Source organism: Juglans regia, chromosome 7 (assembly GCF_001411555.2).
Source record: "Juglans regia cultivar Chandler chromosome 7, Walnut 2.0, whole genome shotgun sequence".
Lineage (NCBI taxonomy): Eukaryota > Viridiplantae > Streptophyta > Magnoliopsida > Fagales > Juglandaceae > Juglans > Juglans regia.
The window spans coordinates 41,136,149-41,152,682 of NC_049907.1; the positions used below are offsets into that span (position 1 = coordinate 41,136,149).

The 16,534-nt window shown below is 33.5% G+C and overlaps 2 protein-coding genes across 2 annotated transcripts; both read left to right on the forward strand.

The window, feature by feature from the left end:
* The first annotated feature begins 214 nt into the window (after window positions 1-214).
* Window positions 215-5,800, forward strand: LOC108989477 (serine/threonine-protein kinase STY13-like). The gene is made up of 6 exons (XM_018963094.2): window positions 215-1,632; window positions 2,884-3,005; window positions 3,292-3,500; window positions 3,613-3,787; window positions 4,180-4,314; window positions 5,164-5,800. Exons 1-6 carry the CDS (start codon window positions 1,302-1,304, stop codon window positions 5,368-5,370), a joined length of 1,179 nt encoding a protein of 392 aa, XP_018818639.2. The 5' UTR covers window positions 215-1,301; the 3' UTR covers window positions 5,371-5,800.
* Window positions 5,801-9,150: 3,350 nt separating this feature from the next.
* On the forward strand, window positions 9,151-14,265 carry LOC108989475 (homocysteine S-methyltransferase 3-like). Its single transcript, XM_035692270.1, has 7 exons — window positions 9,151-9,476; window positions 12,121-12,177; window positions 12,279-12,505; window positions 12,869-12,998; window positions 13,217-13,420; window positions 13,670-13,741; window positions 13,853-14,265. Exons 1-7 carry the CDS (start codon window positions 9,297-9,299, stop codon window positions 13,991-13,993), a joined length of 1,011 nt encoding a protein of 336 aa, XP_035548163.1. The 5' UTR covers window positions 9,151-9,296; the 3' UTR covers window positions 13,994-14,265.
* Window positions 14,266-16,534: the final 2,269 nt, after the last annotated feature.

Here is a 16,534-nt window from a genome sequence, read left to right on the forward strand (position 1 = left end):
TTTAATATAGGGTAAGAATTTAATTAAATGGGAAAGGGAGAACATGGTCCATATGAAAAATTCAGGTAAATTCGTTAAAAAGACAGGGCGCCTGGGCGAGGAAAAAAACTTATTATGTTTTGCTCTTTGTACGCTGCTTTCTCCTCCTCATATTTCATGACAATCTGTCTATCTGTCTGTCTCTCCTCTTCCAAAAACCCTTATATATTCTAGGAGAGAATCAGTGTCCTATATATTATAGGCAACCCGCCCGCTTTCCTCTCCTCCCCTCTCCCCTCTCCCACAAAACCCTAATACTCATTTTCATTTTCTGGGCAGAATTTCTTTGAAAAGTTCTCATTCGATTTTCCTGAAATTAGCGGCGGCTGCTGCTGATGATGGCGGTGACGAAGTCGTGGGACCCTGACGACTTTCCTGTTTGCTTTCAATGCCTTTGCCTTTGACTACTACCAAAATTATTTTTTTCCCACCGACTATTCGTTCTACTCATTATTCGATTTTATAACGTTCAAAGTCAGCCTTTTCGTCTCTCTCTCTCTCTCTGTATTTTTTTACGCTCTACGTTTTCGTGGCTTTTTTGGTTTTGTACTTGTGCTTGTTGGGGGTGATCATTATTCGTGGTTTGGATTGTACTGAAGTATTTTTTTAATATATATATATATATATATATATATATAATTTTCCAATTGCAAGTCGTTGGCATTGGTCGTTGAATGGTGGGAATTGGATCGCTTTCCTAGAGTTTACTTTTGGTATAAATACGCATGCACATGTGAAGTTTATTTGGGAAAAAATAAATTATGGTTGGTGACGGGGAATTTAGGGGAATTTGAACTAGAAAAGGCTAGTTTTTTCAGATAATATTATTTAGGGTGGTTTTTTTTTCTCATGTCTAATTAGGGTGCTTTTCTTTCTTATCCTTTATCGTTTATCTTCTCCTATTGGTGGGCTTTCTACAAATCTTGATCTCTGGGTCGTCAGTTCAATATTGATCGGAGTGGGAATAAGAATTGGGTCGTAGTAATTGGGAGTCAATCGTGTCATTTTCTTTTTCCCCATTTCATTCATCTGGAAACCTTCGTTGCTGAATAATATTTTTTTGACTGAAAGAGGGCTAACATATTTTTCGAGTTTGAGCTTTGTCGTTTTGATGATGATGAACAATTTACATTTATTTTGATTATGTTTTTTTTATGAAAACAGAAAGGAAAAGATTTTATCTGGGTTGCCCTTTTCTTTCTTTTCCCTTTGGAAATTAAGGCTTCTAATTGGGTAGTTGAGGTTTCCTAGTTGGGTTATTTATGATGGATTTGATGGCGAGTGAGGATGGTGGAGGTATTAAGACACCAAAAAAGATGGGAAATCAAGAATCAGGCATGACTTCTACAGTAAAGGCAGCAGGAAGTGTTAGTAGCAAAGATATGATGTTCAGAGCAGATCAAATTGATTTGAAAAGCTTGGATATTCAGCTGGAGAAGCACTTGAGTCGGGTTTGGTCGAGAAACATCGATATTCAAAGGCCTAAAGAAGAGTGGGAGATCGATTTGTCCAAATTGGATATCAGATATGTTATAGCTCAAGGGACCTATGGCACTGTATACAGGGGTACTTATGATAGCCAAGATGTTGCAGGTAATCTATGTCAATTTTCTTTTCTCCTGATTTGGGTTTTTGCTTTTGCTTGGTTGCCGAGAAGACGTGGATAAGAATAGGGTGTTTGAGACTTTTAGCTTGTTAAGATTTTTGTGAAGTACTTGTAAAAAAAAAAAGATTTTTGTGAAGTTCCAAGGCTTTTTTCATACTTCTTGACCAACGAGCAAGAATGTATTCTTTTGGGGCCCGAACATCTTGCTATGATTGCCTCTTGCCATATTATGTGTTCTAGCTCTTGATGCACGAGTAGCGGAAAAGTTGGGGAATTTGCAGGACACTCCACTACGTAACCCTTGTCATAAAGTTATGGATATGACATTTTAAGTTCTAATTTGATAGTTGGCCCTTAAGTTGCACCTTGGATTTCTATCAGCTTCCTCTGGTATTAAATTCAGTTTTAATAGAATCATCGTACTTATTAAGAGAATATTCTCTTTCAAAGAAATTGGATTTTTGCTTTTCTGTGTAAGATAATGTGTGCGTGCATGTCTGTCATATATTTTATGTTCAAGCTTGTGCTTAGTTTCCTAGCTTTGAGAATACATGGTGAACATTTCAGTTATGTTAGGTTCCAGTATATAAATCATATGCAGCGTCTACCAATGCAGATTTGACAACCTTTTGGGGACTGACATGTTTGTCTGTTATAGAGAGTAGTTTTCTTTTTTTTCATTGCACGGACATTAAACCGTGCTCATAGACAATTTTATTCACTGCATTTTACCTTTGGATGCCAAAATAATTTGGCTTGAGTTAATTGCTCTCTGTATCCAGTTATCCATTAATCATGTCACAAGTTAGCATGCATTGGACAATCTTGAACTTGGAAGTAAATAGAATGGTTCTTGGAATTTTAGGAATTCATTATAAACTTGTGGACAAGTTATTATGCTGTTAAAATGGTTAGGAAGGAATTTCGATCATGTTTCTTTTTTGTGGTTTGGTGGGGCTTGGATGAAGAAGGTTTATGTTGCAACATCTGTTACATATATGGTGTACCAAGTATATCTGATGACGTTGGGAGTTTATGCAATAAATTGTGTGAACGTTGGGCTGATGACATTGGCATGTGGATGGTTAAATGTTGCTCATCTGAAGGAACACTAATGATTTTGATTTCTAATTATGCTGGTTCTGCTTGTTTTCATTAGCCAGCACTTTGGGCTGATGACGCGAGCTGTATAACACTTGATTCAAATTCTCACAGCACTGTCATGTTTGATATTACAGTGAAGCTGTTGGACTGGGGTGAGGATGGGCTTGCCACATCTGCTGAAACGGCTGCTATGCGAACATCATTTCAGCAAGAGGTTGCTGTTTGGCACAAGCTTGACCATTCTAATGTTACAAAAGTAAAACCATGCTCTTCAACTTCTAATGTTCAATTGACATTACAATGATGATGAATAGCATTATTTATCAAGGGGCTGTTCCAAAGTCCACTATTTCTACTTTGTATTACTTATAAAATATTTACATTATGATCTCTATCGTGTTTATCTTACCTACTTCGTTGTGAGCTGTAATACAATTGTTTCATCTTAGTTTCTGAATATGGTATAACTTAAACTTGTAGTTCACCGTTGTTCTAAATGTTCACTTATGATATATTTTTTCTTTTTAAAATTTTGATTACAGTTTGTTGGAGCTTCAATGGGAACTTCAAATCTTAAGATTCCTTCTAAAAACCCTTCAATTGATGGTCACAATTCCCTTCCTTCTAGGGCATGTTGTGTAGTTGTGGAGTATCTCCCTGGTGGGACGCTAAAACAGTTCTTGATAAGAAATAGGCGAAAGAAACTTGCCTTTAAGGTTGTGATCCAACTTGCTTTGGACCTCTCTAGAGGGTGAGCTCCAGATTTTCATGACCATTTCTCTTTTTGATTGGTGATACAAGTAAATTAAATTGACAAACTAATCAGTACTATGCATCTTTTTTTTTTCTTTCCTCTTATGCAGTCTTAACTATCTGCATTCAAAGAAGATCGTGCATCGCGATGTAAAAACAGAAAATATGTTAATTGATGCTCACAGAACTTTAAAAATTGCTGATTTTGGTGTTGCCCGTGTTGAAGCACAGAATCCAAGGGACATGACTGGCGAAACTGGTACCCTTGGATACATGGCCCCAGAGGTATATGTTAACTTAAATCTTTTGTGAGGCATAATTAGTCAACAACTCATACCTGGGCCTATATTACAAAATGACTAATCAATGGTAGAATTGGAGCCACATTATAATTACTATAAAGAGCAAAAACTTATCCCTTCCAAGTATTGTGGGATTTTATAGACCACCTACATTCATCACACACTGTGGGGTATCACAGAAAAAAAGAAAGAAAATAAAGTATATGGATTCATGATGTTAGCTCCAGTTGAATTATGTGTTCTCTTAATGTCTATCTGTCTGTTACCCTCTCCCCATACACATGGAGACACACACAGCCAGATATCTAGTTAAGAATTGAGGAGATTGTCTAGATTCTCATGGAAAGCTCTAAAACTAACGGGATCTTTGTGTAGGTTCTTGATGGTAAACCTTATAACAGAAGATGTGATGTGTACAGCTTTGGCATATGCTTATGGGAAATTTATTGCTGTGATATGCCTTACCCAGATCTTAGCTTCGCCGATGTGTCGTCTGCTGTTGTGCGACAGGTCAGTTCATTTGGAGAATAATTATATGTCCCCACAAAAATTCTGCCCTTTCTCTGCTTTGTTTTGTGTGTTTTTTTTTTATTTTTTTTTATTTTTATGCACTAGTGTTGCTTAATGAAGCTTTTGGCAATTTCCAGTGTATAGTTAGTGGGTTTCAGAGGATGAATGGTACCGTTCTAAGTGTTGGGACTAACACTATATTCTCAATATTAGTTGATGTAGGGGTACTTTCAACATGTGTATTGTGTAGGATCATCCTGTAAACTCAAATATGTACTCTTGCCTTTTAATGCTACTGCCATCAGTGAGGAGTCGTATGATTTACCTGTAAGTGTAAGACCCTGTAGACATTATATGACTAATGCAAGTTTTAAGTTCAAAATTTTTTGAAGTACGCCCTCAAAGCTCCTTTTGGTTTTAACATATCAAGAAAGCCATTACAGTTGTTAGCTCTGAGTGTGTGTGTAAAACATTGATATTTGGTTTTATATTAGGAAAACTTTTTTGACCCCGAACAGCAAAACTAACCCATGAGAAAAGGAGTCTAGCAGCCAACTATGTTAAACATATAAGGGACGAGGATCACTATCTGCCCCATATCTATTGTTTTGCTTTTGCAATGAAACAATCCATTGTCTGTCTTTCATATGATGCTGGTTACACGAAGTTTGCACGCATATATACTATTGTTTAATGCTTAAAATCTAGAATGGCAAATGAATTTTATGAATCTATTTGTTTAATTAAACTTTGTGGTAACTCCCTTCTAATAATATACTTTTTGTATACCACGAACATTTGACATGTAAGCCTTCAAGGGTATTTCATACTGCATGGTTTTATTGACAGAACTTACGACCGGAGATCCCCCGATGCTGTCCAAGTGCATTAGCAAATGTCATGCGCAAATGCTGGGATGCCAATGCGGATAAACGCCCCGAAATGGATGAGGTGGTGAGAATGTTGGAAGCAATTGATACCAGCAGAGGAGGAGGGATGATACCAGAAGATCAGGCCTCGGGCTGTTTCTGTTTTTCCCCTGCTCGTGGTCCCTGAGCATTTTTATTCTCTATTTGCATGCATTAATGATGACGGGAAGATGTAGAAATTGATGGTGCTGTCCATTTGATTTATCGCTCTTAGGAATTTTGTTCAAGATTTGTAATCGGTAGTGCATGCACCGATACGTTTATGGAAATCTGAATCAAATTGTACTCCCAGTCAGATGTTCTGTGCTATGGGTTTGCTCTTGGTGATTGAGTCATGCTACATCTAATGGTCGTCACTAATGCATCTGGGCGGAGGATCGTGGCCTGGTGGAGGGCCATGTTGGAAGGTAGTAGTCCCTCTCTAGGAAACCAAACATTCGTAATTTGTATAGACACAAAACAATAATAATGTTGGGGAAAACACTTTACCTTCTCAAATACTCTTTATTTTTGTATTAATATGGAAAATCGAAATATCAAAATTCTTAGTCTCTCAAGTTTAGACATTAAGTTATAGTTTCTTTCCTAGATGTATTACAACATATAATACGTGACATGATTTTGACTGTTGGATCTTATAATAATAGATTGTCTGTAGAAGTATATATTACAAAAATAATGATATTTTTGAAGTATGGGTAAAGGTGAAACTATGACACCTAATATTATTATTTTTATAAAATAATATTATTTTAATTAATTATTTTATTTAATATGTTTATTTAAATAGAATTGGGTAAAGAGTTGTGGAGTTGGGTGTATTTTTTTTAGCCTGAATAACTGAACCCAGCGGCTGAATGGGTTCGATATCCTTTTCAATAATTTAGAATCTAAGAAAGGACCCTAAAGCTGTAAAAGACTCGGTGCCCAAGTGCATTTTGCTCTTGAAAAAGGGCCCCAAAGCATCTTCTTCTTCTTATTGGGCTCCTCATATATGTTGGATTAGGTAGCTGAACACCTAAAGCATATTTTAGTCTATATTTGAGATTATAGTAAAAAATATAATTTATAATTTTAAGATTTATAACTTATAATTTAAGTATTAATTTCTACTATTAGAAATTTATTTATTATTTGGTAACTATTCATATTGTATTTGTTTGGAGATAACAAATTTAAAAAGTGTTTTTTTTTTTATATAGAAATGACATAAAAGAGTATTAATGTTTTTCAAAATTATAACCATATTCTTAAAAGTTTTAAAAGTTGTAATTATTTAAAAGTTGTATATGTATTTTCGTTTATTGACAACCTTTTCAAAATTAAAACTATATTTTAGATTATCTGAAAAAGTAAGTTTGAGAGAAAATATCAAAATAATGATTTTTCACAAACGAATTTTTTAACTTATTTAAGATTAAAAAATAATTTAATACGTAACACTCAAATAACTTATTTTTCACAAATGGAGCTTACTTGGCTAACTCGTTTGGATATAAGAAATGTTTTATCTTATTTCATCTAATCATTACAATTTTTTTAAATTCTTATATAAAATATAATAAAAAATATAATTTTTTAAAATTCTAAAATAATTTTAATAATAATATTAAAAAATATTATTTTATTTAATTTTTAATTTTTATTTCAATTTATCTTATTTCAATTTATTACCTGATCTCATTTAGTCATATATTAAGATAAAATGTGATAAAAGAAGAGCATCATGGAAATACATTTGAGCGGAAATATCGATGCTCTTAATGAACTGAAGGTAGGAAATAACCCGAGTGGATGCATGTAGGTACTAACTACATGAACATCATTCATAGATTAGATGCCACGCATTGGCACCAAAATTTCTACGCTTATCTTGAACGAATGAATACATCATGATCAGGCTTTTTTTCATTTGCTACGTAACGTAAGTTCCTCCAAATAGCTTCAACAAGTGGATTTCTATCCGACCAAATTGGTGGGGGAAGTGCGACGTGACATGTGTCTCCCAGTTTCCCGGTTTTGTTTGGGGTGGGACCGAAATATTCTCTACAGGTTGGCTTCTCCTGTACTGAAAATCTTTTGGTTAGTGTGCCGGGAAGATAAGCATGGGTCACCTCTACAAAAATAACATCAATTAAGCTCCTGTTTAGATCATTTTATTATTATTATTTTTTTAATTTTTTATATAAAATATAATAAAAAATTTAATTTTTTTAAATTATAAAATAATAATAATATTAAAAAATAATATTTTATTTCATTTTTATTTAAAATCATCTCATTTCTTATCACTATCTAAATAAACGGGCCTTACTGTTAATCAACAAGCCGAATCCTTTATTTTTTTTACTATTTTCTTTTCTCCACAGCGGCACGCCATGCCACTCGTTGAATAACTTTATCCTCAACCAACACATTTCATCAACTATGAGTCTATGACTTTTTCAATAAAAAATAAAATCGTTTATTTATCCATTAAACACACTAGAAATTAAAAAAAAAAAATCTATTTACCTATTAAACATAGTAACTAGCTTGTTGGACTTGAGATCACAGCTCAGTGATGGTATGCACGCGTTCGGGCATGCACTAGCTTGTTGGAGTTGAGATCACAGCTTGCCTGCACGTAAGGATCGGTGGAGTATAAAAACGTACACGTAATGGCGTACGTGAAGGCAGTCTTACCTCTTTTCAATCTTATCCCATCTAATGGCCTGCAAAGCTGGTACGTAAGAAAATTGCACAAAGTACTAAAAGCTGCATTCCGATCCCTCTCTGTTTTAAATCTTATCCTCATCCCATACTCTAATGGCAGACACAAGTCTTATCAATTTCGTTTTCCTTTGTCAAAATATCCAAAGCATCTTTCATCTTGATAAATTCACCAAACTCTCTCCTAATTTGCCCAAATGGCGCTTATTGATTTGCACATTTTCGTTTATTATAATTTAACAAAACCTTATTCGGCGTCCTTGTCACCCAGTTCTGTCATTTTCGAATTGTTTTGAATTAAGTTGAGATAAAATTATAATAAAATATTATTTATATTTTAAAATTTGATAAAATTAAATTATTTATTATATTTTATATAAAAATTTTAATAATTAAATGAGATTTGATGATTTGAGGTATTGTATCAAAGTTCAAACAAGACCTAAAAGCAAAGGTTGAGGCCGAAAAAAAAAAAAAAAAGACCTAAAAGCAAAGGCAAAACAAGTTAAACAACAATAATTGCAAAGAAAGAAAAGAACAAATGAATGCCGACGTTATATATGGTACTATGTCTGATCCTCATGTTCTTTAGAAATTTCAAGAGGCTCTTTTTCTTTTCCTTTCCAAAGAATGTGGCCCTTAATTTGACCCGATACATGTTGTACGTGTTTTGTCTTTTGCAAAGGGATTAGGGTATATATCTATATATATACATATATATATATATATATATATATAAGATCTTGATATTCCGAACATCAGGAGAGAGATCATAGACATTCTTAAAGTACTAGTACTGCAACATCATCGACCTAACTTTAGAAATACAATTATTTAGATAAAATATTTTATAAATGAATATTTAGATTGCAAATGTAACAGTTAATGGAGTTTTTAATTTCATTGGTTTAAGGATAACGACAGTTGGCGTGAGACTCATTTTGTTCGACCTCAACATTAATCGTGTATTTGGATTTATACATCTTATATAGTATCATCTTATTTAATTATTATAATTTTTTAAAACTTTTATATAAAATATAATAAATTTTTAAAATTTTTAAATAATAATAATATTAAAAAAATTTTATAATAATATTTTATTTAACTTTTAATAATTATCTTAACTTATTTCATCTTAACGCAAAGTACCTGAATTTTCCGGCCTTAAATATTCCATCTATATATATATATATTAGTTTCAAGCCACGGCGAAGTGAACGCGTACCTCTGCTGCCTTAGTTACTGTTTCACTAGAAACCGCCACGAAACTTGTTGCATGTGCATTCTTTCCTTGAAATCTCCCCGATCGAGCTTCTTTCATTTTTGGGATTCTAAGACATGGGTTTAGGTGGTGCGGAGGAGACATCGTCGTTTATGTCCGGTTTCATTCAAAAGTGCGGTGGATATGTTGTCTTAGATGGCGGCTTTGCTACGGAGCTCGAACGACATGGGGCTGACCTCAACGACCCTCTCTGGAGCGCCAAGTGCCTTATTGATTCTCCTCATCTTGTCAGAAGGGTACTCTCTCTTCTCTCTCTCTCTCGTTTTTCTCTTTGGTGCTTGGGAAATATGAGAAAAATGCAAGGAAAAGATTGTAAAATGGATTCCTTTTCTGTGTACTGTAAAATATTAAAACAAGGAAGAAGATGATCAACTAGTGTTTATAATGATCAGAGCATGTTATCTTTTTTTTATCATCCCTTCCAATATGATTCATCTATTTTTTTTTTTTCCAATTAATGATAGGTGGAGTTTTGGTGAGTTTGACTGGATTTATTTTTCATTTTGGTAATTTAGCAATTGAACTATATTGATTAAGGTTAATTTGCTTTAAAACAAAAGAAAAACATAGAAGTCGGTCCTCATGACATCGACTTCCTGACACATGAATATTACAATATTATAAATAAGAGCAACGCATATATATATATATATATATATATATAAGTTTAAATTTGATTCTCACAAGTCTAGATCAATCATACACGTGAACACTTGGTTGTAAAGTGTAATTGTATCTTCACAGGTAAGCTAGCTTATGAATTTCGTCTTGATCTTCATCGATCAGTGAAAATTGCAGAGCAGTACGTGGGGGTATCACATCTCATATTAGATTAAAAAGAGAAGATAATCAAGAATATTCCCAGTCAGTGGCAGTCGAAAATAAATACACCTGTATTATATATGAAAAATGATATTTAGCTCATGAACTTGCATGCTCTTACCGTTCGAGTTTTTTTTTTTTAATGATTAAATAAGTAAATATTAGTAAAGTTGGAATTTTTTTTCTTAATAGTTTAAAAAGATGTTTAAACAATATTTAAAAGAAAATAAAAATAAAAATAAAAAAATAAAATTTGTATTAGCTGTAATTGTGAAGGAAGATGTATGAGACAGAGTAGCTAGCATTCATTATATATAGAAAAATATTATAATTAAAAGAAAATTATATAAAAAAAATTTCATAAATTAACATAATTTAATATAATTTTATTAAATTATAAAATTACTTTGCCATTCGTGCCTATAGTTTTCACGTGCACGTACGAGTGCGTGTGCATTGTCTCGTGTCGGATTCTCATCATGACAAGTCTCTTTCATGCAATAAAAGCCACCACTTAAAACAAAAACAGGTGTTTAGCGCATCTCATTCCATGTCTCATATCACTTTATCCCTACCTAAAGGACGCCTCTACAGGCCCCGCTGGCTGTCCCGCTCCCGGTCCCGCTCAGTGTAAAATGTAGTATTTTTTTATTTTATTTTTTTTATATATGTATTATTTTAACACTATAAAATATTTTTTTAAAAAATAAAAAAATTATAATATCATTAAAAAATACTTACTTAATCATTAAGTAAAAAAAATATTAAAAAAATTAAAAAAATTGTAACCGGACCGGAATCGGGACCAAGAGCGGTGAGAGTAGCATTATTTCTACCTAAATTATACGAAAGAATTTAAAAAAAACTCAAAAATTTCATTCCATCTCATTTTCTATTTTAAAATTTTAATTTAAAAAATAAATAGTAATTCTTTATATTTAAAAAATTACTGTCATCTCTTTAATTATTTTTTATTAATATTTTATTAAATAAATAAAATAATTTTTTTTAATTAACTACATTTTTTTAATATTTATATTTATTATAGTTTTAAATAATAATTTTAAAAATAATTTAAATAATTACTAAAATATAAAAATAATAATTTTAAAAATATTATTAAACTCGTAAAAAGATAATTTAAATTTTTGTTTAAAATATTTACTATAATAATAATTCAAAATATAAAAAAAAATATTAAGTAATTAAGTTTGTAAATGAAAGTGATAAAAAAATAATAAAAAAATAATAGAGAAATGATAAGGAATGAGATGTAAAATTTTTTTTAAAAATAAATAAAATTTAAGATAAAATTATAAAAAATATTATTTTTAACTAAAATTTAATATAAAATTTAGAGAATTGAATGTGACAGCACAAATTGCATTCTAGAGAGATAAATGAAAGTGAAAGGTGTTATTTTGTTTCTGAAAACCAGTGCAGCTGAATGACGTCAAAATGTCAATAATCAGCTGGATGTATAGATCATCGTATTAAGTTTAACTGTTTAAGGTTAGGATTGTACACTGATTTAAAGATAGAATGAATTAATATAAAAATTAAAAATTAAATAAAATATTATTTTTTAAAATAATGTTATACACAATTAGAGATTATATGTATAAGTCTAGTTTATTTTATTTTTAAATTTTTTTAAAATTATAATAATATCTTTATTAAAATTATATATATATTTTATTTAATAAAGAATTTGTACATGCAATCTCTATTTGAGAATGGTAAATAGAATTTTTTTATTTTTTAATAATATTATTTTTTTTGAAATTTTAAAAAGTTGAATTGTTTATTATATTTTATTTAAAAATTTGTGAAAATTATAATGATAAAATGATATGAATTGAGAGGCTATCTCAATCCAAACCGGACATAAATTATCCTAAATTAATTCAATGTTTATAAATTATTTGAATTTGATTTGCTAAAATGCCACAATCACAACCCTAGCTCACTGATTGTTCTATTATTTACACAGAAAAGGAAGAAGGACTAATTTATGCATTTTTTTTTTTTTGTGAATTTTCTTGGTTCGTTGAATAGGTTCACCTAGATTATCTTGATGCCGGTGCAAACATTATATCGACAGCATCTTATCAGGTAGGTTCTTTTTTAATACCCGCCTAAGCCTTTTATCTTCCTCTGTTTTCACCCATGGTACTTTCTTTTATTGATACTCAGATTAACCATATATGTCACAGGCCACCATTCAGGGATTTGAGGCTAAAGGCTTCTCCAAGGAAGAAGCTGAAGCTTTGCTTAGAAAAAGTGTAGAAATTGCATGCGAGGCACGAGAAATTTACCATGACCGGTGCACAAAAGATTCTTGGGATTTCATGGAAAGTGGAAGGAATTTGAGACGTCCAATTTTAGTTGCAGCTTCTGTGGGAAGCTATGGAGCTTATTTAGCGGATGGGTCTGAGTATAGGTGTGTGAACTTGGTCATGTCCAATATCGAGTAATTTCTGAAGTTGGTTTTCATTAACTGATGCATCATGTGTCATTTCTTACTTGAATGCTTAATTGCTTTGAATCATGCAATTGGAATTTAAGGTTGAGGTGACCCCTGCATATGTGACATCATGTACATGACCATGCCAACAAATTGGACAATTGCGCGCAAATGGTTATGCCCATCTTGATTGGGAAATATGATGTCTATATCATAAGTGGCCAGGCTCGTTGGCGTCGCATTGTGGCTCATTTTCCTTTCAGTTCGGCCTTAATAGTATGATCTTATCGTGATTCATCTACATGTCTCTATATGATTTGTTTTTTCCCCTCTTCACAGCGGGAACTACGGTGATGCAGTTACTTTAGACACGTTGAAGGAGTTTCACAGAAGAAGGGTGCAGATTCTAGCAAACTCGGGGGCTGATCTAATTGCGTTTGAAACAATTCCAAATAAGCTAGAAGCGAAGGTATCATGCTTATATCAATTCCGTTTTTCAATTATTGATCAACATCAACTGTATCATGTGCAAGGCATGCATGCATGTATAGTTTTTTGTACTGAGACTTCATCATCTTAAGTACTGAGACTTTAATGGCACCAGTTTCAGCATGGCCTCTGGCTCTGGCTCTGGCTCTGGCTCTGGCTCTGGCTGAACATTTTTGTTGGTTCTTTTATTTAATGCAGGCATATGCTGAGCTTCTTGAGGAAGAAGGCATAGAAATCCCGGCATGGTTTTCTTTCAATTCCAAGGATGGGACTAATGTTGTTAGCGGTGATCCTATTGCAGAGTGTACCTCCATTGCAGATTCATGCAAGCAGGTTGTTTCTGTCGGAATCAACTGTACCCCTCCCAGATTTATCCATGGACTGATTATATCTATGCGGAAGGTATACAGTCTTTCGGGTTATTAGTCATTACGAGATTTAAGTCATTGCAATTTAATCTTATATCCCCTGCAAATTGCAATCCTCACAACCCTCAAGTTCAGTACTGGATCTGCACGATTTATCACATTGTTGGACTAATCATTCTTCGTTGCGTTCAACACAGCTAGGATATAATTCCTCTTCAAATGAGCAGTCAACTGAACAAACATCCCTTTAAAGAGTTCTTAACATGATGTTTCCGATTGGCAGGTAACAAGTAAACCAGTGCTGATATATCCCAATAGTGGAGAGACGTACGATGGTCAGACCAAGCAATGGGTGGTGAGTTTTCTGCTCTGGTATTCTAAATTCTGCTGCAGCAAGCCAGAAGTTCTAAAAATGGCAAGCTGTGATAATGTTTGAAGTTCTATGTTATCCATTTTTTTTTCACAGAAATCAAGTGGGGATCATGTAGATGAAGATTTTGTGACGTACATAGGGAAGTGGAGGGAGGCTGGGGCTTCTCTTTTCGGAGGGTGCTGCAGGACTACTCCTAAAACCATTAGAGGCATATCCATGGCGCTCTGTCTCTGATAAAAATTAATGATCGATGCAGTTAAGTGCAAACGGGAACCAATATTCCCATGGAAAAAGTAGCACAAAATATGAACAACATCGAGCTTGGACATAACACTTGTGTTGATCCTACATTTTCAAGGCTGAGATGTATTGACAATAAGCAGCTTGGAAGTTTTTTGTCTTTTTTTATCCAAGAGATTGTATAAAAATAAATTCATAAAATGACACGTCTTATCTAATATAAGAGAAATAAGACATTACGTATTGATGGAAACTTTCCTCACAGATATATTGATTCGATCAGAATAATATATATACAATGCTTGAGTCATATTTTAGGAAATAATACAAAATCTAAGATTTGAAAATGTATAACTGTTACAGAGGTAATGAATAAAAATATATTCATTAAATTCTCTTTGACAAAAGACAAGGATCTCGGCATTGACTTGATTGCTATGATCTCAGTTTGATGCTTTGTTTTTCAGCATTATCATTCTCCTTAATATGCCCCCGCAAGATTTGGCTGCCATCAGCAAGACCAATCTTGATCCATAGATATTCTGTGCACTGCTTTGAGAGTGGTTTTGTCAGGAGATCTGCAAGTTGGTCTTCAGTGTGAGCATGTCTAACTTTAAGTGTGCATTTTTGAATCAAGTCACGCATAAAGTGCAAGTCAATATGAATGTGTTTCATTCTTAAATGTTGTATTGGATTGTAACTCAAGTGGGTTGCTCCAAGATTATCACAAAGAAGCATAGGCGTTTCCTTGAGAGAAAAACCAATTTCTTGAAAGAGAGCTAACAGCCACATGGTTTCTGAAGCTGCATTTGCAAAGGCACGATTTTCTGCTTCCGTTGAGGATCGTGCAACAACTTTTTGTTTTTTTGAACTCCATGAAATGAGATTGGATCCAAGAAAAGTGATATATGCTGAAGTTGAAGTGTGATCATCTTTGTTGCCTACCCAGTCAGCTTCATTATAGGTTGTTAAGCAAGGAGCAATTGTTTTTCTGAGTTGAACACCATGCAATATTGTCTACTTTAAGTATTTGAGAAGCCTCTTGGTTGCTATCCAATGAGTGATGGTCAACTTGTGCATAAACTATGAGAGTTTATTAACCGCATAAGAAATACCCAGACAAGTTAAAGATAGATATTGAAGGCTGCCTATTACTTTCCTAAACTCAGTACTGTCCACAACTGCAGTGCCATCTACCAAATGAAGTGAAGTACTTGTTGAGAGAGGTGTTGATACATTCTTGTCTCCAATCATGTTTGTTGTTTGTAGTAGATCCTGAATGTACTTGTGTTGTGATAGAAACAAGCCTGCACAAGTGTTAATGCATTCGACCCCTAGGAAAAAATGAGTACCCATATCCTTCAATGAAAACTTGGCACCCAGCTTTTCAATAATGGATCCCAGAAACTTTTTTGTCACTACCCGTAATGATAAGGTCATCAACATAGAAAAGAAAATAACAAGTAACTGATTCATGTCTATAGATGAATAGAGAAGAATTAGCTCTAGTATTCTGAAATCCAAGCTCAACAAGTGCCTTTTTCAAGGCTGAATACCATACACGAGGGGCTTGTTTAAGCCCATAGATTGCCTTTTTTAACCTACAAACATAATCAACTTTTGAAGGATCTTTGAACCTAGGGGGTTGTACAATGTAAACTGTTTTTGTCAATTTTCCATGTAAAAAAGCATTATTGACATATATTTGTCTCAACACCCAGCCATTCATAATAACAATTGACAGAACTACCCGAATAGTGGTAGGCTTAACAGCCGGACTAAATGTTTCTTTATAATCAAGGCCACGACGTTGATTATACCCCTTGACAACAAGTCTGGCTTTGAACAGATCTACTGAGCCATTAGCTTTTCTTTTAACCCTGAAAACCCATTTGCATCCTACTGGGTTGCAATTTTCAGGAGCAGGGACCAAATCTCATGTTCCATGTCGCATGAGAGTTGTTAACTCACTAGACATAGCCTCATGCCATTGTGGGTGAGCTATAGCTTGGCTAACACATGTTGATTCAATGGTTGATGGAAGATGATGTTTTGTGATAGCATGAATTTGCTTAGGTTTGAAGATGTTGTTCATTGACCGTGTGGTTATGGAATGAGTCTGAGAGGGTGGATTTTCTGGTAAGGCAGTGGGCATGAAACCAGAAGTCAAGGGTATTGAAGCTGAAATTAATGGGATGCATGCGTAGGTGTAGAATTTAAATTAGAATCAATTGATTGAGAAATGAGATTTAAATCTGCAGAACTTAGGGCATCAGATGTGCGTGTGTGATCTGGACAAAAACGGAAGAAATATTACCTGGAGGTGATGCGTCAATGCCTGCAACTGTTTCCGACGTCATGGGCAGTGATGATTCTGGAGAGGAGATGCGAGTTTGCACTGGAAGGAAAGTGAAATTTCTGGAATTATTTGGAATTGTGTTTGGTGGAAGAAGAAAAAAAGCTTGAAGACTTGTGTTTGGGCTATCGTGAGTCACTGGGCCGATTATGTTGACTGGGCTTTGATGTTCATCAAAA